The 20,963-nt window shown below is 45.3% G+C and overlaps 1 protein-coding gene across 2 annotated transcripts in view; it reads left to right on the top strand.

Moving 5' to 3' along the window:
• The window catches only part of LOC142933591 (AT-rich interactive domain-containing protein 3B), a 47,330-nt gene that overhangs the window by 25,066 nt on the left and 1,301 nt on the right, over positions 1 to 20,963 (top strand). For both annotated transcript variants that reach the window (XM_076077734.1, XM_076077733.1), the window contains exons 3-8: positions 875 to 949; positions 1,474 to 1,546; positions 16,735 to 16,918; positions 18,500 to 18,759; positions 20,278 to 20,553; positions 20,829 to 20,921. In XM_076077734.1, the coding sequence (XP_075933849.1) occupies positions 875 to 949; positions 1,474 to 1,546; positions 16,735 to 16,918; positions 18,500 to 18,759; positions 20,278 to 20,553; positions 20,829 to 20,921 (961 nt within the window). The remainder of the gene's footprint in view (positions 1 to 874; positions 950 to 1,473; positions 1,547 to 16,734; positions 16,919 to 18,499; positions 18,760 to 20,277; positions 20,554 to 20,828; positions 20,922 to 20,963) is intronic.

Genomic DNA, 20,963 nt, shown 5'->3' with positions numbered 1-20,963 from the left:
GCACTCACAAACATACACACAACCATGATCAGCCTCTGCAAGTGTGTGTGTGTGTGTGTGCTAGAGCTACTGACCAGCCCGCCCCTCCTTGGCCCCTCCTGACAGCCAGCTACACTCCATGAACTTGGCTACCCGTCACAGCTGCGTTAAGATTGAAGGATGGGGGGCCCTTGTATCCAGCTGGGTCGGAAGACATGGGTGGGGGCAGGGCAGGCCCAGATGCAGATGGTTTAGGTCAAATGGAGATGTTTGAGGATGAAGGGGGAGGGGGACACAGGGGCTCAGGGGCTCAATAACTCCAGAGGTTACTCCTCCAACCCCTGGAAAAATGCACTCTTGGAGTTTGAGTATGTATTGGTTTTCATGTGTTTGTGTTGCAGGATGTTGGTAGTTGTTCTAATTAGCTTGGAGTTTGCGCTTATTTTTTTGCCAGACATGAACTTTTTCACCTACAGTCGTTGTCAACCTGATGGAATCTTTGTCAGAAATCAAATCAACACACTTCAGACAAAAAACGTTGGAGGTCCAAGTCCATTCTTAAGAATTACAAATGTGCGACTACATTAGTGGACTACATTAGTGGACTACATTAGTGGTCTACATTAATGGTCTACATTAGTGGACTACATTAATGGTGGTACCAGGCAAAGTCCCCCCTTCAGTTCCAGCCAGGGACCTTAGTTGCAGGACAAACGTGTATCTCCCCCCTCTCCCCATCATGTTTTCTGTCCTTATCTCTGCTGTTGCACTTTAATTAAGGTAAAACACCAAAAGAATAACAATAGATGACCACTACAGTCTGTAATCTGTACTCTTACACTCTAGGTGTTTTGTTTACTGACCCTATCTGTGTTTTCTCTCTCGTCTGTTGTAGAATGGCAGCGCAGGCTGGGCGGATGAGGCTGACAGCAGCAGAGGAAGAGGAGAGGCCTCCAGAGACTTTGCTAAGGTAAGCGGTTGGAGACCATGATCACCAAAAGCCTCGACACCACTTAATTAACCACATTCGTTCTTATAGATATCGAATTAGTGGAAATTGTGAATAAGTGAACCTTTTTGAAACATTCTCTAAACACAGAGCTATACATTTATCCCCACGGCATGGTTTCATGTTTCCTCACCTCTTGTGTTAAATGTTGCAAACCACAGAGATGACAGCTAACGGTCAGCTGGCCGGTGACATGCATGTATGTTTTGTGCCTATGTTAGAGGAAGCACAGCATTTGCACTGCAAAGAACATTGCAAAGACGAACAAAACAGGCGAGCCAACACTTTCCACTGCCGATAGAATTAAACATTGCAAATAGAGAATATGTCGGCTTGTGGTGTTGTTAACAATTGATCATGCTGACCACAAGAGCCAACAGTGCCAGACACGCAGCAGGAACTGCAGGGGACTGTTGGCGACATGCAGTGGTCAACTGACAAGTCGACGCACCGTAGCTCTAATGAGCTTCCGTTTCCTCTTTCAGTTGTATGAATTGGACAATGACCCTAAAAGGAAGGAGTTTTTGGATGACCTCTTCACATTCATGCAGAAAAGAGGTAAGAGCACCCCCGAGAAATCCACATTATATTAAGAAGCATCTGCCTCTTTTTAGTTTGGGCACATACTAAGGCATACACTTAGTACTTGGAGAATTCATTTGAATCTCATGTAAATCTTAACTCAACCTCCAATTATTAAGTACCTTTTCTACATGTTACACTTTGGTGAAAATGGGGTTGTTGTTGTTGTTGAAGTGTACTTTGTTAATGGCTTCCTGATCAGAAACGTCTGGGTTTAGCTCCATGGTTTCAGGCTTTATATCCATGTATATTAATATACATTTCAATTGAAAAAACTCATATATGTTTTTGTAACAAGGCATGATATCTATAGGGTTGTTAAGAGTTGCCACAAATGTGAAATTGGTTGGAGTTCATTTCCCTCCGTCTCCCTTTGTGGAAAAAGCAAATACCACACAACTTCCATTTCTTAAGAGTCATTTCCTGTCTTGGTGTGAGGCGGGGTTGCTACAACCGGTTTATTTGGTCCATACAAACCGAGCAAGTATAAAGATATAAAATTTGTTGTTCTAAATGTATTGGCTTGTCCCATAGTTTTCAAGTGTGCTATGTCACCGATCAACTAAAAAAAAAAAAAAAGAAACGTGCTCTAACTCTCACTGGCTAAGAAAATCCTCTGCTAATTCCCCTCCCCAGAGTAAAGCCTGTAAGGGGTCAGCAGGTGAGATCAGCAGGTGAGATCTTCCCCGGTTGATCCGGTGCTACTGCAATATCAGAGCCAAGAGGATCTGGCACCGGCCTAACTTAATTAGTTTGCCAACAGCCGGGGAGGCTCAGCTGACCGCGTGCTGCTTTGACACTGCCTACAAAACCCTTATGACCAGGGCAGCTAATGCACTTAGGTTGATATCGGACAAATCTGTTGCCAAACAAGTTGCATGTCTTGAGCAATACCTCCCAAGGTGAATCACAATGTTATTACAGTGGCGCATACTTTACATTATGTTTTGGCAGTGCTTGTGATGGGTGATGATGGTCTGCGAGCGCGTGTGTGTGTGTGTGTGTGTGTGTGTGTGTGTGTGTTCGTACTTCATTATGTTTTGTCACACGCTATGATGGGTGATACCATGTATGCGAGTGTGTACGTGATGCATAGTTTGTCTAGTCAGACTGTGACGGATGATGATGATGGTCCGTGTGCATGGACGTGCGTGTGTGTCGGCGAGCTCACTTTCACGGGAGGAGCCGCTTCTGAATGTCTGGTCTGGTCTTAGCACCCGGGGGTCTTGTTTGGAGGGTGATGAATTAAGCCGAGTTGGGGAGAGAGACACACACACACACAGAGAGGGAGGGACAGGATCTGTCAGGGCCCTGTTAGCATCTCTGTCCAGTGGCAGACGCTGGGAGTGGTTGGCTGACCCTTTACTCGTGCTGGTCAGACGGGGAAATCCATCAAGCTGACTAAAATGCCACCCGACAGCAGATAACGGGCTGATTAAAGTGCGCCATGTCGCATTATGTTCACTAGATTAGCGGTTACCTAAGGCAAGAAAAAACAGGTTGGCTTTAAAGTCTTGTTTATTGTCTATTGTTTTGTTTTGAGCAACACAAACTTGGAATGAATTATAAAATTGGTTTTAGAAAAGAAGTAAAGACAAATTAGCTTGTAAAACCATCCCACCTCAAAGCGAAGTCATCCGATTCACTGCTAACAATTCGAATTTTATTAGAACATGTTTTTATTATTACATTTTTGTTTAACTTGTTTAGCCGAATTACACTTCCAGAGTGAATGATGGTGAGTGCACCTGGAATCGGCTTGCGCTCATCAAGTTCCTGTATCATCATCGGTACATGTGCCCAGTAGTGGGGGGGGCGCAAGGGTCAGTGGCCGATAACAGTAGTAACTAACACTACTGTCATCAAAGTGCTCATCTATAATAGAAAAGTGTGAGGGCCAAGGAAGAAGAATATGGCGAGGGATGGACGTCATTTTTATTTTTTTTTCATTTGGGGGAAGTGAAAGGGCACCAGATGGAGAAAGAAAAGACGCAGTCATAGAAATGACTGGAAAGGTTAGAATAAAACTGCCATGGCTGCACCGCACTTCAGATATGGCTGAGACGTCGCTATCGCCATTAGAGACCATTGTGCAGGAGGGTAGGGTATAATTTCAGCTACTCTAGAGGGAGTTCATCACCCCTCCCTTAAGACAAGAGGCACTTGGCTGACCTCTGCTGTCTCTCAAACCACAATCTTAATCACAGGGAACAAATTGCTTTGTTGGATTCCCTTTTTGTTTTTGCTGTTGGTGCCAAGAGTATATGAAGAGCAAGCCTCTCTAAGATCTTGTTAATGGTACCTTCTAATTACTGTGCACTGTACTCCTCCTTCCATTTCACTTCACCAACATAGGATCTAGATTATTACTCTTTTTTTCTTTCTTTTCTTTTTTTTAAATGACAGAGCGCTTGGAAAGCCTTTTTTTTCATTTGTCGCCATGCGGAACAAGTCGGGTGGATAACAGCTGGTGATAAGGGAAATGCCTGCTTCTTCATTTGACTGACCTTCCAAGCCGAACGCTTAAAAAGCACCACCTCGTTTTGTGAAGCAGATTGGTCGGAGAGAGCCAAATGGTGAAGTGCTTTTTCCCACCTCATCGTGGGGCCTCCAGGCCTTGAGAGGAAAGCAACAGCGGAAGGAAAACTTACGAGGGATTCCCATTTCCTGCCTCTGCGCTTAAAAACAGGCGTGTGAGTGTTAATGGTTGAGGAATTTTAGCAGCTGTCCTAAAGCCTGTCTGTGGGTAAAGGGGCCCATTGATGGGCTCTGAATCACAGAAACGGCAGAAGCCACACATGCAAATCCTCTCTACCTTTACTTCTTCGCTGACTATTTCAACACCCATCGCTGGGCCCCTTTCGCTCTCGCCTTTGACCTCCACACTGTTTGTTGCCCGTCATTTTTAAAGAAAGGAGCTCGGCTTTGTTCTACTGGGGAGCCTCCCGTCATTCGCTGCGGATAGAAACATCCGCTAATGGCCCCGACATGCAAATGTAATGTAAATGCACGAGGCCTCCTCGTGTTGAAAGAGTGTGGGTGGAGGATATTAGCCCTCACAGAGTTACACAGACATCACCGTCCATCATATCCATTACACGTTTTTTTTTTTTTTTTGCGGTCTCAAGCCCCACTGGGAGCACAGAGAAAAGCTCCGACGCCATTGACCACCTCAAAGGTTTCGATCAAGCAGATGGGCGAATGTTTGTTATGGCTCGACACCCCGGCCACTTTCTCACTTGGGGTGGGGGTTCAGGGCAGGAGGTGGGGTTGTGAAGAGGTGATCGAGGTGGGGGGGGGGAAAGGCTGCGAGAGCTACGGGTGCGCGATAAAGAGGGGAAAAAAATAAGAGTGATGCAGCCAACTGCCTGTCAGCGCTGTCCACTTGAGATGATTAATGGCCACAGGCTGTGATGGACAGAGCCAGAGAGAGAGAGGCTCCTGTTCAGTGAAATCACCAGTCAAGAAAGGAGGGAGTAATGGGGGGGAGGGGGGGGGGGGGTAAAGACAAGTGTTTTAGCGCTCTCTACTCCTGCCAGAAAACCCCACACGTCGCGGTCAGCAAAGGCTAGATCCATCCCAGTGTGACGCCCTTAATGTCGAGTGTAGATTCAGCTTAAGAGGGGCCACATGGTGTTCTATCGCTGCTTAAGAGTTATTTTAGGGGGAAATCCCTCCGTAGTCGATTTAGGCCCGTTAATAGCAATAAAGTGCTAAGCCGGACTTGTCTGCGTCATTAAGTTGCAGTGGTCTTGACGGGGCTGGGGGAAAGATGTTCAGAATTAAGAGGAAGGAGTAGGAGAGGGAAGGAAGGGAAGATAATGATTATAATGAAGATGTCTCATTTAGCTGCAGCTCCGCTGTCAAACCTCCTGTCTGTTTGCTCCCAGCGTTCAAGGGCATTGATTCAAAATGGCATACGTGGACTTTGTTTGGTCAAAAGTGTCACATTTGTCATTCCAATTGTATTTTCCTTTACTTAAAAATAAATAAATCTGCCACCCCCCCCCCCCCCCACACACACACACACACACACACACCTACACAGACACACACACACACACACACACACGCACACACCAAAACATGATTTGCATTAAAAACAAATTTAAATAGCTCGGGCAGTGTTTCACATTTAGAGAGAATACATTTTCTGTCCTGGTTACGCTGGATTTGTTTGTGTGATGTGGGAAGAGTGGCCTCCCAGCAGGACATTAGAGGAAGTTCCCTAACTGTAACCCTGAGACCGAGAGCTCTGTCCACACCAATTACACCGTGAATGGGCTCTGGGGGATCCATGTATGCATTATATTACTCCCCCGGTCAGCCTCACACTGGCCCTCGTAACAGGCGGGCCCTCTGTACAAACACCACACCACAATAGGAACATTCTCTGGCTCTTTGATATGGCCTCATTTTCCTTTAGTTAACACCCCACAACTTCTGGAAAGTGGCAGCACCTGGTTGGTTTAGCAACAAAAACACTGGGCATTGTGAGCACATTTGTCCATTTTAGATGGTGTCGGGTTTCGGGCGGAATGATTTTCATTTGAGATCGACCTTTTAACTGCCGCTTTGTTGGATCACTGTTACGCAATTCATACAATAGTTATCTGCAAACGAGTGATCAACCTTTTTCAGCTATTTCTATATTCTGGATCGTTAAAGATGCAATTCTCACAATCAATGCAGTTTTCAAGAGCCTAGAAGCAGGTTTTACTTAGAATGCACCAATAAAATGCAGTTAGGAAATGACATTTTGTCCTCTCTTGTCTTTCTTTCTGTCTCCATCCCCTTCCTCCTCCTTTGCCACCACCCCATTCTCCTTCCCCCTCTGTTTATTGTGCTACAGTTACAACCACTGAAACTTGATAACACCATGGGGGATAGGGGCGGAGGGCCGCACTGTGGCCCGCTCGGTGAGGCCGGGGGGGGGAGGGGTTGGATTAAGGGGCCTCCTGTCCTACACGGGATGATTAATGATCTCCAAAGTAGCGGGGGCCAACTTTTTTTTTTTTTTTTTTTTGATAGGGCAAACGCTGACGGGTAGCAGACAAGGGAGTGACCGTCGCGTGTCTGTATGTGTGAAAAGAGAGGAACGACGAGGGGCATTCAGGGAAACCACAGTAGGAGACGAGGACAGACGGGTGCCAGGGGGGAGGTTAAGGGAGGCATCGGCCGGCTCACGTAGAGACGAGGCCGTGCTCTTTCATTTCCCTTTTGAAAGCACTCCGTCAGCGGGCTGAAACTCACCAACCAGACAGAAAGATAATCAGGCAAACATACTAAAAAGACCGGCGCTGGTGGCAAAGGGCCCCTACTCGCAGGAAAGGGTGGGGACCCAAATGACACACAGATTCCAACCGCTGCTTTCTAATCATTCCTCCAAGACGGACTCTAAAAGAAGAGGCAAAACTATTCTCATTGGACAAACGATCAAAGATTTCGTGGTCACCGTGTTGATATAAATGCGAGGGCTGAGATTATCTTGGTAGACTCCACCCATAGGCTGGCAAATTACAGCCCCGCCTGTGGGGAGCGAGTACATCTATGGTGGTTATGCTCCTCTCCCCTTTCAAAACAAAAGGAAGTAGTAGTTTTAGATGTTTTTTTATGTATGTGGGAGTGGGTCAGGAGATGTCGGATCACAATCTTAAGCCTTTTTTATTTTTTGTTTCTGTTACCAACCGAGACTACTCTTTGTGTCTCTTCCTCTCTCTGTCTCTTCATCCCAACCCCCAACCCGCTCCGCCTCCCTGGTATTTCCTCTGTCATTTAGCCAGACTGTTCCCCGGGCCTGGATTGCCACTGTGCTGTCCATCTTTAATTACGACCATACTGTACAGGGATTTGAGTCTCTAAGCTGTCAAGCTGCAAGATTCTTAATCACCACGCATGTAAGAAACTGAGCGGGGAAGAGGACGAGCGCAGGCCCCGAGCAGATTCATGCTTCCCAGCGAGGTCATAGGTCAGGGTAAAAATAACACTGGCTCCTCAGATCCACGCACTTTGTTGTGGCTTCAGTGGAATACATTTGGAAATACTCTGGAAACCAAATACTATTATCGTTCTACAAAACGAGTGTGAAGGGGCCAGTCAGTGAAAACACAAGCCGTTTTATGAAGAGGGTATTGCAACATGTTTAAAATCAAATGTGGCTGAAACTAAAGAAGCAAGCAGTCTTTCCACCGGAACATCTTTTTGATAGAAGAACTTTCTAAAAGGCGTAATGTGAAAACAGCCTACTGATCTTTGTGAAGCTGTTCCCCCATGAAGCTCTCCCGCGATCAACAAATTCCCCAAACTTCTGCTATCTCTGCATATCTGCGTGCCTTGCTTCTCCATCTGTGTCCTGTGTGTGTGTGTGTGCGCGCTCTTAAAGCAAAGCTTCCCTGTCCTCCACACCCCTCGTGATGGATGCTATGAAACACATTACAGCCCCCAGAGGAGCCCTACACCAGCACAATAGCCCTGAGCTCGCTTCCAGGGCGGCTCTGTAGCGCTGTTGCCTGAGCCGCGCAGTAACGGAGACCTGAGTGCAAAAGGGGCCTAATGGAAAACAAGACGCTTGATTTGAGGGGAGAAACGGACATGAAAGGCGCAGTTGCCAAATGCTATTGCCTCTTTGTCGTGACATTTTATGCGATGTGGTTTGTTGTGTGGGGTACACCGATAGCGAGAGGTTTGGTCAGTTAACAAGTTATGATGGATGAGTTTTCATCTTCTGCAGCCGCGCTGAAACCCTTTTCCTTGTATTGTGTGTCTTGGGCTCCTCAAAAGGTATTGAAAGCTTGTAGATGTTTCAGGCCGTCAAGTCTTTTTTTTCTTCTCGTAGCGTTAGTTGCTGCTATTGATCTCATTTGAAGTCACTTTGCATTAAGCGCAGCGGCTGAATCCTTGAAAGGTAAGTGTATGACTTATGTCATGGATTCCAAAAGCCAAAATTAATTTGCATTGATGGGAGTCGGAATTTCCAAGATGAGTGCACTTCCCCTCCACACACACACACACACACACCCTGTCTTTCCACATGTCCCTCGCTCTCCTCTGCTTATAGCAGCTGATGTCTCCCGTATTGATCAGTGGTGCTGGGCCCCAAATGGGACTCGTCAGCTGATGACTTTATCTGTCAATCCGGGTGTCCATTGATCGAAGCAGTTAGCTGTGTTATAAAGCTCACTAGAAGGGGAGAGGGACACCCTCAGTGTTGCACCTGCCAGTGAAGACATCACTGCCACCTACTTACGCTTTAAACGTTAGCAGTGAGCTGTCACAGATGACCTCATTATCCCCGAAGCATATGTTTTTATTTTCTCTATTCTGTGTATATTCCATCACCTCTCTCTCTCCCTTACATTGTTTCTCTTCTGGATACTCTTTATTAGCGTTTTTTTAATGAGTTCTAAATATGCCTCTCTTTGTCCGTCTCTCAGATCAATTTTATTTCGAGCCAGTCGAGTGAGCCTAACCTTCGCAGCTTTGTCTCAAGAAGCTACAGTTGATGTCAACGCCCCCTCCCTCTATTATGCGTACAACATACCTTTGTCATGTTGCTGTGACATATACATTCTTGACATTTCTGCAAAGAGCAGAGAAGGCTGTTTACAAGGCCAAGGTATTGGGTTACTTTTTCTTCCAGTCCGATGTAAATATAGAGCAGAGGTCGTCCACTACGTTTTCACCAAGCTGTTAAGTTTTAAATTGTGACGCAAAAAAGCCTTCGGCTGATATATACTCCAGCACATGTTTTCTTATCGAGTGTGTTTGATGTGTGACGCATCACGGTTTAAAAACTAGATAGATTAAGAGTGTTTGCACAGCAAACAGGTTTTGATACTTTGTGTTAATAATGTACATGTTGTATTAAAACGTAGTATACTATATACCTCTGTGTGTTCATGCGTGTTCTTAAGTAGGTCATCTTGTGGATAGAAAACAACTTTTATTGACTGGACTGTAACTCACAATACAGGCCTGTATCATCGGTGTTTATAACCTCTGCACGTGTCAACAAAGATTTTAACCTCCCCCGCCCTCCTCTCTAAATGTCCCAGCTGTCATCTGCTGTGGTCGTCTTTCTATCAACAAGCTGGCTCATAAATTTGATTTCGCCAAAAGATATTTTCAGTCTTTCGATGCAAAAATTGTCAACAAATCCCGGCATTAACAGAGTTGTCCAACGAGGGTGGAGAAATGTTGTTCACACACTAAATGCATGTCTCATGCATGAGCAGTGCAACAGGTTTAGGTGGTTTCTGCATTTTGTGCGGAGGCGTACAGCCTGCAGCGCTGAAGACATTAAGAAAAACCCGCTCTGCTAAGGTCGAGCATTGTCAAATCAATCCCTCGCAGCAGGTCGTGCAATGCAATAGAGGTTGTATTCTCTGATTCATTAATCATAAAGTGAGTGTACAGAATGCTGGCATCCCAGTAGCACACTCAAAGCGCTGGCCTCTGGCTAGTACATTGCAAATTCATCAGCCACTTGCACAATTTCACTGGTCAACTAGATGTTAATGGAAGACAAACATTCCCAGATAGTGGTCGGTTACCTTCAAATATGGCTGCTGGGTGGTGGAACTGGACTCGGCCTGATGCAGTGATGGATGTATAAACAGATACTTGTAAACACGGGCTGAGTCAGTCATTTCTTTCCTTTTTGTTAGGTTGTTAATAGAGGGGAGGGGGGGTTGAATGTATGCATTTCTTTAATTATATCCAAAACCTTTCTTTAAAATTGCAACATTTCATGTCCTTAAACTTGTATTGCTTGCATTATTACATTTTTTTTAATAAAAAACTAATTTTATTTTAGTTTTTGATTTATTTTTCCACAAGCCTGGGCTTTCAGTGAAATCCACATCAAATGAAATCATTTTTTTGCAACGATTTGTAAAGAATATTTGTTGTAATTGAAGTCACCGCGAACAACCACGCAGCATAAGAGTGACCAGCCATTCATCCGTCTCTCTGTCGGCTCCATATCAGCCGGTGTTGATTGGGGTCCGGTCAGTTGATCTGCTGGGTCTCTGGGGATCGAAGGGACTTAGGTTACAGTCGGAGAGGCCATCTCACTTTTCGCGCCATCCAACCTTTTCATCCCCCCCTCCCCCCCACCTCTATTTCACCAGATGACCCATCTTCGTGACACATGGAGTAGGTGTCATGTTTCCCTTTTTTCTTTCTTCCACTCACTGTCTTTCTCTCTGTTCATCGCTCTAATTCAGTTCAAAGTCTGTCAAACGAGCGAGGCAGGACAAACCAGTGAACAGTACTTTAAACACCATGGTAACTGTAGCAGACTTGTCAGTGCAGAGATTAATTGCCGAGTCGTACTGGGCCGACCTCTTAATCGTGTAATTCAAGTTCTAATAGTGTCTTCGTAGTCGGCGAGCCTCCCCAGCGCGTGAACTGCACCCGGTGAGATTTACAGCTTCTGGCTGTTGTTTGGACCCTCTGCAGTTTTGCGATGTTTTACACCACATGCCGAAGCAGTTGACGGTGCACAGGAGACGGCTCCTTTTAATAATACTGTCTGTCTGCTCGCTGTAATGATTCGTACTAAGAAGCTACTCTCGCTGCTTCCTGAGTAAATATAGCTTCAAGTGACTTATCCATCATTGAAGGTTAGCTTCCCCCCCCCGCTGTATTTGTTCTCTTTGTTGAGACACTGCGAGGAGGAGACAAGAGTCTAGGTGGCGCAACAAAATCGGCTCATATGAAGGTATTCATTTACTTGACAGTCACAGGTCGTATTCTCTATCTGATCAATGAAGCGACTCGTGAAGTGGGCTTGTGTGAAGAAGCCCGTAATGTGTTTTTCAGCTGACATCGGTGACAGCTTTGGCACACTTATTCTCGTGGAGCCTACGCAGTACTTTGCTTTGTGTCCTCCCCACATGTGTTAATCTCTATTTTTGCACTGTTGTTGGTACAGTCACATCATGCCATGGCGGGACTCGCTAATGTCGTAGCATTGATGGAGCAACATTGTCTTAATGTCTCTGCAGATGGATGCATGTGACTTCACAGGACCCGATGTTATTTGTCCTTCAGGGTGTCTTTTCATTTTTGAGTGGGAACTCGCAGGCCAACGGAAAGACTCTTGTTTTCTTTGCTCTTTGTGTTCCTTATCTTTGCAGTTATGTACGGTTGACAGAAGATAATATTTCTTTCTCTTCCCTGCCTTGCCTGTCCCCCTTTGTCTGTTTCTGCCTCGGTCAATTCACATGAATTGCACTTTATTGACACGACAGGAATGAAACCTATATGAAACTTATATGCAGACGGTATAGCGCACATCGACCCACAATGCTGTATTGTAGACTTTATTAGGGGGCCGTCCCTCTCCTTCTATCTCTCTGTCTCTATCAGCTGTGGCTTAAGCGTCGCGCTTAGAATAGCGATGTATCTATAGTGTAACGTTGCATTTCACTTCCCTGAATGTGGAGAGCACATATCTCAACACTTGATATGAATTGGTCCGCCATGCGAGCGGTGGCTCTGCCTGGACTAAAGATAGCAAGTTCCATACACTCGAGGCTTTTTTACCATTTATGTCCCTGGCCGTGCATTAAAAATAAAACAAACATGCCCCAGCAGAGCAGGGTCCTGACAATATGCTGCCCCCGAGGTACGAACGCGTAAACTAAACAGCCAGGAGGCTGCCCGACGTAAAGTAAACACTTAGCATGTGCAGACCAGACATTTGTCTCACCTGTCAGTGTCTCTCTGTCCCGCGTTAATGAAGGGTTTGGGCTGTTCCGTAATGACAGAATTCATAAATTGGAGGTGTCGGCGAAAAGCAGGAATTGCAGCGCTCAAAGGCCATTTGAAACACCAACAATAGTAATACCCTCTGGAGCAGTTTATGCCTTCAAATCATCATCTTCTTATTTTAGACCAGAGAGTGTACACGCTTGCTGCTTTGGCGTTGCAGTGTCTAGTACGCTAGTACTAGTCGGTCTAGTACGCTAGTTTACTTCAACTGAACTGAGGAAGAGAAGCGCAGAGAGGGAGATGCCTGGTTGGGTGTTATCTGGTGTGTGGATGTGGTGGTTGAGGAAGGTGTGGGACTCCGACACTGCCATGAGGCCAGGGGCTGTTTGTGTTGGCTGACACCTTCCTTACAGCAGTAATCCAGTCTTTCTCCAGCTGGCAAGTTACTACACCTCCCCCCCCTTCCTTTTTTCCCCCCTTCCTCCCATCCTCCCTCCTGAAAGCTCTAAAAATTGGCTTTCTTTTTTGTGCGGGACACTTTTTAATCTATGTTTACCTCTCTCTATTCTTTTTCTTCCCCACCCTGCTCCGTCTCTGTTTTCCCTTCCTATGCGCTCTTAACATGTCAACTATTCCAAAAGAAAAGTAGAATGATCCAACGAAAGAAACAGCGGCATTAAAGCAACCAAAGACCGTGAGATGATATGGAGTTCCCTTCTGTCTCTCTCCTTCTCCGTGTCCCACATCATCCGTAGATGTTACTGAAACCTCACACCAGCCCAATGCTCATTCGCTAAAAATGCATTTCCTGCGTCTCGTCCGCTGGATTGCTGTCACTTAATTATTTAAAAAATGCCCATCATGTGAAGTCAGCGATATGCAATTTACTACAACTGGTGCCAGGGGCACCCAATTGATTTATTATAGAAGCCCCTTTTAATGTGACCAGCTGTTTCCTACTAAAAATAGGTCAGGGGTCAGATAAAATGACCTTTTTCTTTTTCTTCCTCCCACTGAGATAGAAAGCTGGGTGTGAGGTGGGAAATGTGAATGTTTGATTCAGATGGACAGTCGGTCTGATCAATATCTCCAGCCTCTGAAAGAATGTCTAAAAGGCCTTTTACTGGATTACATAATATTTTACTGTATAATTGAGTTAGCATGAACGGGTTTTATCATCATTCGGTTGTGTGTTAATGGAGAGGTTTATTTTCCCATAATGTAAATGCTGTAAAAGGTTTCTCTGCTGGGAAATCACCACAGGCATCCAATTAAGCACATAAAAAGATGTCGATTATCTGCACAAAGTATTAAAACATACGTCGCCTAATATGAAACTCTGTCCAAACGTTTCATCTCCGAGAGATCTGTATTTGTCAAACCTTTCTTTCTCCTCTGTCAGACTCTCTGTATCTCTTATCATTTGAAGTCTAGCCGTTTGAAGACAAGCCGTGTGGCTCTTGTGTTCACTGTGGAAGTCGGAGGAAGGACTTGGGGAGTGGTTCGGGGGCCCTCAGCCGCGGCACTTCCCACCAGAGCGACCTCTGACCCCGGGTACCATTAATCACTAGGCTCCTGATGGCCCTGTCCCTGGGGGAAAATCAGTCCGGGGCAAAGGATGATGGGAGGTGAAGTCTGCAGCCAATTACAGATTGGCTCAGAACAGCCGAGTGGACAAATCAGGGCTTTGCAGGGACATGAAATACCCAATAGTTGCCTACTTGAGGCCTGCGTTGGCCTAACGGCATGAATTGGTCTCGTGACACTGCTGATCACGGTGTCTCTAGTCCTCGCTGCAGAAAAGTGAGCAATGAGGCTGAAATGGGAACAACTACAACGGCGGAATAGAGTGCACATTAAAGGGACTGTGAGGCAGAGGAGTTGTGCTGCTGCGATCAAAAGAAATGTTTTGGACCGGTCTAATTAAGCCTGTTGGAGCTAAATGTCTCCAGGGTCGGACACGGAGCAGATGTTGGACACCAAAGGCTGGCTCTCAAATTAGGGAACTCTCCGGTTAACTGCCCACGTGTTGCTAATGTGATTTTTGGTCAATTACGATATTATCAAAGGGGCTTTCCCATGTGCTCGGGCCACGTTGAAATGTGAAACCTGGCTGACGTGAGCGTTGACTAACAATGCTGTTTTAGGTTTCGAAAGCGCCTCTGGTACAATTAAAATGCATAGATGGCTATTTGGTTTACTCTCTCACACGCTCAGCTGTTTTCCTTTTGGCATGCTCTGAAAGTGGTTCCTTGTAAATAGATCAAATCCCGTCTGATTTGACAGCAGCCGCTGATAAAGGGATGAATAAAAGCATAGGCGTGAATTAAAGCCTAACTAACTGCTGGCCTGTCACTATGGGGCCAGTGCCGTTGTTGTGTCTCATTTGTTGTGCTCTCATTGTTCATGTCCAGGCCAGTATGAAAACATGGCTTCCTGCTGACCTGCAGTTTAATTCACACATCAATAACCCTCCGGCTGATCTCTGACCCCTCTGGTTGTACTAATTGTTTGATGCAGGATTGATGTCCAACGCTGCATTAAATAACTGACGAGGCGCCGGCAGCAAAGCATTCCTGGTGCTGTGACCTGCTGCGTGTTCTGGAAATGTGACAACTGCCCGGAGATGTTCAGTGGAACATTTAGTTTACTACCCCGCCTCAGAATAAAGCGCAGCTTCTTTTAGGTCTATTGGGAATCTGGTAACCACATTTGAGATCCACTGGAGAACAGCAGCTAATTCAAATGTGTTGTGCAGTTGCCTGTTATGCTGTGCATTGCTGGCTGTAACTTAAGCAGGCTTCACATTTATATACTACTGTTGATATTGTTAACTTGGTCGCAACTGATTTTGAGAAGGGATATCCATTCATGTTTGGATTTCATTCTGAAATTTAAAAAAGTTGAAAGTAGCTACCACCCACTGTTAAAAGTAAAAAAAACTATTTGTATTTGATTGGAGGGATTTCGAGTAATTTCACTTTTATGCAGACCCAATGTTTAACAGCCTTGGCAAAGGCCCTCTTGTTTTGATAATTGTTAATTGGCTCTGGAGATAAGATGGCTAATTTCCCTGAACAGCATTTTCTGCAGCTGAACAATACTAACCACATACACACATGTGCTGTTTTGCTGTTGTTTTCTACATTCATTTTACGGAGTGAGAGGAGGTCTTACAAGTATGTTTTGGGTTTATATATGTTTATTTCTTACACATCAATACCATCTAATGCAAGCTAATACCATCTTCAAATCTCAATTTACGTGAATGAAGGTGGTCATAATCAACTTGACAAAGGAAAGATTTCTTCGCAGGGATGTTGTATTGGATTGGATGTACCAAATACACTGGTTCCACTCTACATATTACAAATGCACATGCATTTCTGCTCTGAATGCGTTATGTTGGCGGCCTGTAATTACACTTGCATCCCATTGTTACCGTATCAAGCTGCAGAATGAGGAAACTGTTGCCGAACAGCGATAGTTCAATATCGCAGCCTCATCGGCTTCTTAAGTTGCTAACTTAAGAAAATGAATCGGGGCTAGTCTTCAGGCCTGATCACACTGCTATTTTACACGGCCATTAATGAGTCTGATTGAGAGCAGCCTGTGGAGGGGCTGAAGGATTGACTGGCATTAGCTGCGAGGGCAAATCTGTGCGACTCTCCCTGTGGCAGGGCTAACAGCAGAGGGGTGTGGATTTACTCTGTACAACCCTCTAAATGAGCTGCATTATACTGGACTATCTAAGAGCACACCCACCCACCCACCGCTGCCCATGGATTAGCAGGTCGTCACAGTCCCCTCCTCCCGCTTCATGCTTACACTGTTGCACATTGCACTTTTTGATTCTGTTGCCCCCCCCCCCCTACTCCCTGTAAGCCTCACTGCAGATAAGCTGTTGACCAGATGAATGCATCTGTATCAAAAGTCTAGAGCCGCTTTGCTTTGTGTTGTTTGCGAATCCCCTTTTCCAGGTCAAGCCAGATTGCCTTAACTGGGCTAATATGTTTTCAAGCCAAATTTAACAGCCGTGCAGGCAGCAGGCCGGACACCCTTCTATTACCAGCATCCTGACAGCACTTAATGTCAGTATCTACAGGGCTAAAATGATTCTGGGTGTTTCAGCATTGATTGGTTGAAGAATGAATGCATAATTTAGAATTCACCCTGCTTCGTCATTTACACTGCAGCAGCTTTAAATGTATTTTCTGTGTTAGGTGCCAATATGTCTGAGCAGAGACGCAAACGCAAGATGAATTGTCAGCATTATGGTTCCGATTCCCGTCGGGATCGTCCATGTTAAAAATGCATGCACACGTGATACACAAATGCACTTCATCCACCATAAAGCATTCATTGAGCGTCACTAAGCCGTTGCGATTCAGATGTATGATTTATACCGTATTGATTTGATTTTATGGTTTTCCTCTCCTCCACAGGAACCCCAGTCAATCGTATCCCCATCATGGCCAAGCAGGTCCTGGATCTGTACATGCTGTACAAGCTGGTGACAGAGAAAGGAGGCCTTGTGGAGGTTATCAACAAGAAGATCTGGAGAGAAATTACAAAGGGACTCAACCTGCCTACCTCCATCACCAGCGCTGCTTTCACCCTGCGCACACAGTAAGTCTTTGCATCGGTGTTGCAAAAAAAAAATTTCATTTAATTGGCTGCAGTAGTTATAAATTGTCCCAGTCTGACTTATCTTAATCTTATATAAACTCTAATTTAATTTGCGGGGACTAAATAAAGAATCTCAAGTGTGTGACTTCCCACCTGGAAACAATCATCTTCCTTATTCCATGAATATGTGGATTTCTGTGTGCGTTGGTATGAGTTTGGATGTCAATATTAACCCGTGATGTAGTGTTTGTACACATGCGGGTTTGTTTCCCCCACCAGGCCGCCTTTCCCTCTTCACATTCAATCCCTCCGTCCATTACATCACACATAGCCCCCCATTGATTCCCATAGATCTATTGACGTGATTTGGGTCAGAGTTCACAATGACTACGGTGGGGTTTGACTGACAGATTGTGCCGCGACTAAAACGCTCCTGCTATCTCGACTGAAATCCTCCGGTAGATGTAACACCTCTCTATCCTGTGCACTGGCAGGGGACCCTAATGACCCTTTATGTATTCTTAATGCCGTTGGGCCGTTGTGTGCAGCGTTGCTCCGTTGGCTCTGTCTAATGGACGCTGCTCATAGCTTCTTATTGATCTGCTTTTCCACCATTATGCAGCCAGCACACACAACACTGTATGTTCACTTTACCTAATGCTCTTATAGGATGCAGGAAAACACCAGAGCTGTGACTGCGCATACTTGTGGAGCCCCTGTGATGTCATCCAAGTGTACGCTGCATACAAAACATGTTTTTGCACACCATTGTCATATCAAGTTGTCACTAAGCCCTGTTCTGTTTCATGCACTTAAGTAAGAAGGTTACTGTCGGCTTTCTGGATTAACTTGATTTCTTAGATGTCATGTGAACAGGGGAAGGGGGAGGGGGGTTGAGACAATTAGACACGCAATTACAACGGCTAGATTTCTGCTGGAGAGGATTCAAAGATATGATTGGCTCGGGGAGAAATCGGTTTACGTGTTGGCTGAATGTAAACAGGCTTTACAGCAACCGGTTTACTGCAGTATAAAGGCAGAAATGACTGTCCTTGACATCTGCTGACAGCCCGTATTATGTGCTCATATGGGTTCATAGTTGTATTTTGGGTTTCAACTAGAACATATTTACATGCTTTAATGCTAAAAAAACAAACAAACATTATTTGTTCTCCTACTGGGGGGCGGTATATACAGTAGTAATGAGCCTGCATGTGACATAGGAAAGGGGGCCAAATCTGAATGCTTTGTTGAATCACATGTTTTCTGATCCAAACAGCCCACCAACAGACTGGATTGTCTTATTTCACAGTTTGTGGGTTGGTAGACACTCCAGATACCCAAAGATATGCGCACGAGTTCTTCCTGATATGTCCCCTTAAAGTCTATAATTGTAAAAGATTTTACAGTTTTTACGCCAAATCATGATCAAGTACGTTTTGATTTTGATTCAGTTAGTTGTGGTTGTGGTTTGGTTTCTGAGCTGGATTAAGCCAGTAAGTCTAGTAATGCTAATGCTTGCCATGTGAACGTTTCTGTGGTGATCTGACGCTTTGTGTCCGTGTGTGTTCTCCTCTCAAGGTACATGAAATACCTGTACCCGTACGAGTGCGAGAGGAAAGGCCTCAGCTCCCCCGGTGAGCTCCAGGCCGCCATCGACAGTAACCGGCGCGAGGGCCGCCGTCCGAGCTACAGCAGCAGCCTCTTCCGCTTCTCTCCCTCTCCCAGCACGGCTCCCCACATCCTCTCTCCTCCCAAGATGCACCTTTCGGCTCTAGGTGCTGGGGCCTCGGGGATCCTCAACGGCCTGCAGTGCTCACCGGGACACTCTCTGAAAAAAGGTAGGAACCATACAGTCCAGACACAAAGACTTCTGATGGCGGGAATACAACCAGAGGCCTTAACCTCTATTATTTACACGAGTTTTACACTATTTAGTACAACACATATTTTGAAAATAATCACAGAGCTTCATGGCAGCATAAGGAGGCTAATCTTTATTCCAAAAATATAAATGTAGTAAAAATAAATTAGCGGTATGTGGGAATTGCCTTCTAACACAAGCTTGCCTGCGCCTAAACAGGCAGCTCGGAGATATACCTGTGTGTAGCTATGAAGGGTAAAGAAGGGTGTTGTTGGAAAAAACAAGCATTAATGTTTCATGACGGGTATAATAAACTGCGTAAGTGTTTACCACAGAGAACTGGTTGGACTGAACTGGAGAGTTCCAGTTACAGATGTGCTGAGACTTTCAAGTATTCTTTGGGAAATACTGCCCTCTGTCGCACGTTGGAAGTACTACAACTGGCCATCGACACCTCAATGAAACTCACAGATCAGGGTTTTAATGATTTAAGGAGGCTTATTTTTCAGTATCAGTAGAACGTATCAAATACATTATATATATATATATAGATATAGGCCCTGACACTAGACCAAAATAGTTTTCATCCGAGCACCTGCTCCTTTTATGTCAAATGTGTGCATTGGTATGACGGTGTGTGCGCATGCAGGAATGTTGGCATGCGAGTGTGCTGTTACATTTGCGTATTACATTCCCGCAACATGTCATGTTCCTTCAATCCGCTGTATCTCGCCGTGTGTGTGTGTGTGCGCATTTTTTTAGTCTTTTTATATAACTTTGTGAGTGTGTGCATGCCTGTATATGTGTATGTAGTCCATCCAGGTGTTTTAAGAGTCCACGTGTGAACCAGCTTTACTTCAGGCTGCTGAGAGCCCTCACCTTTACTACTGATTAATAACACGGTTCCCACGCTTTATAAACTTTGAAGCCTTCAGTCCACATCAGTGGGATCCTGTTGATAACAGTCATTACCCTGGCGTCTTATCTGATGTCACTTTGACTTGGCTGGAATACGACTCTGCGGCGGACCCAGCCGGTATCTGTGGTTTGACTTGTGTAATGCACTGTATTTTACCCGTCAAACTGCTTTATGGGGTCAAAATTGAATGGCGCGTGGTTTGACTGACGCAGTCACTAATAGATGTGAAACTGCTTTGCATGTTCAGAACCAGCTCTGTTCGGTTTTTATTTAAATGGGTGGATCTAAAAGTGGGGTTCTGGGAAGCTCGTTCTGTGCTGGTGGTCTCTGTAGTCTGTTACTAAAATAAGTTGGAGTCTAGTAGCCTTAACACAAAAAACAAGATTTGAGTCTTCATTGATATGCAACCTTTCTTCTGCAAGAAACCCACCTGAGGTCTGCGTGATTTCTCATATTTCAAATTTCTGTCGAGTTGAAATTGGGATTTACTTATGACAGCCGTTCACATTCAACTAGTTGGACTAACTGATCCATTACGATTCATAAAACTAACCCTCTCCTTTTTTCCTGTCCCAGATGACCTGACCTCCTCCATCATGGCGGCGAGACCTTCCATGGCGCTGGCCCTGGGCCACCATCAGGTCGCGGGCTTGGCAAGGGCCGCCACTCTGGAGCAGCTCAGAGAAAAGCTGGAGACCGGCGGCGGAGGAGAGGGGCCAGAGAGGAAGATGGCCCGCCTGGCGGAGGAGCAGCAGCGCCTGATGCAGCAGGCTTTCCAACACAACCTGCTGGCCATGGCTTCCCAAATGCCCATGAACATGCGCCTGGGAGCCCCCACCATCACCACCCGAGGTCAGTGCTGCCAAGTCTGTCAGAAATACTGTTAAAAGAACCCGGAAATGATGCAAGTCTGTCAGTGCGTTTCCATTGAGTCAAAAGAGGAACTTATTATTCAGCAAGTAGCACTTAATGATTTTGTTCCAACTATGTCAAAGTATGTAAATTCTATACAGATATAAAATGCAAAATAATTGATTGCATGAGTATTCAGCCTGTGGAAATCAGCATTTAGTTGATTTCAAATTGGTCCCGTGAATACACTAAAAAAAATATTTCTGTCTCTTCAGATGAGAAGCAGCAGGACATGTCTCTGAGCATCTCAACCAATGGAAATGCCAGCATCACTGTCTCAGTGGAAGTCAATGGCACCATCTACTCAGGTTTGTTTAGGATTTATTAAATATTACAGATCATCAAAAGTA

The sequence above is a fragment of the Anarhichas minor genome, unplaced genomic scaffold, assembly GCF_050575085.1.
Source record: "Anarhichas minor isolate MPS153535 unplaced genomic scaffold, ASM5057508v1 ptg000062l, whole genome shotgun sequence".
NCBI classification, from domain to species: Eukaryota; Metazoa; Chordata; class Actinopteri; order Perciformes; family Anarhichadidae; genus Anarhichas; species Anarhichas minor.
Note: the sequence above shows the minus strand (reverse complement) of the source record. Positions and strands in the feature narration are given on the sequence as shown.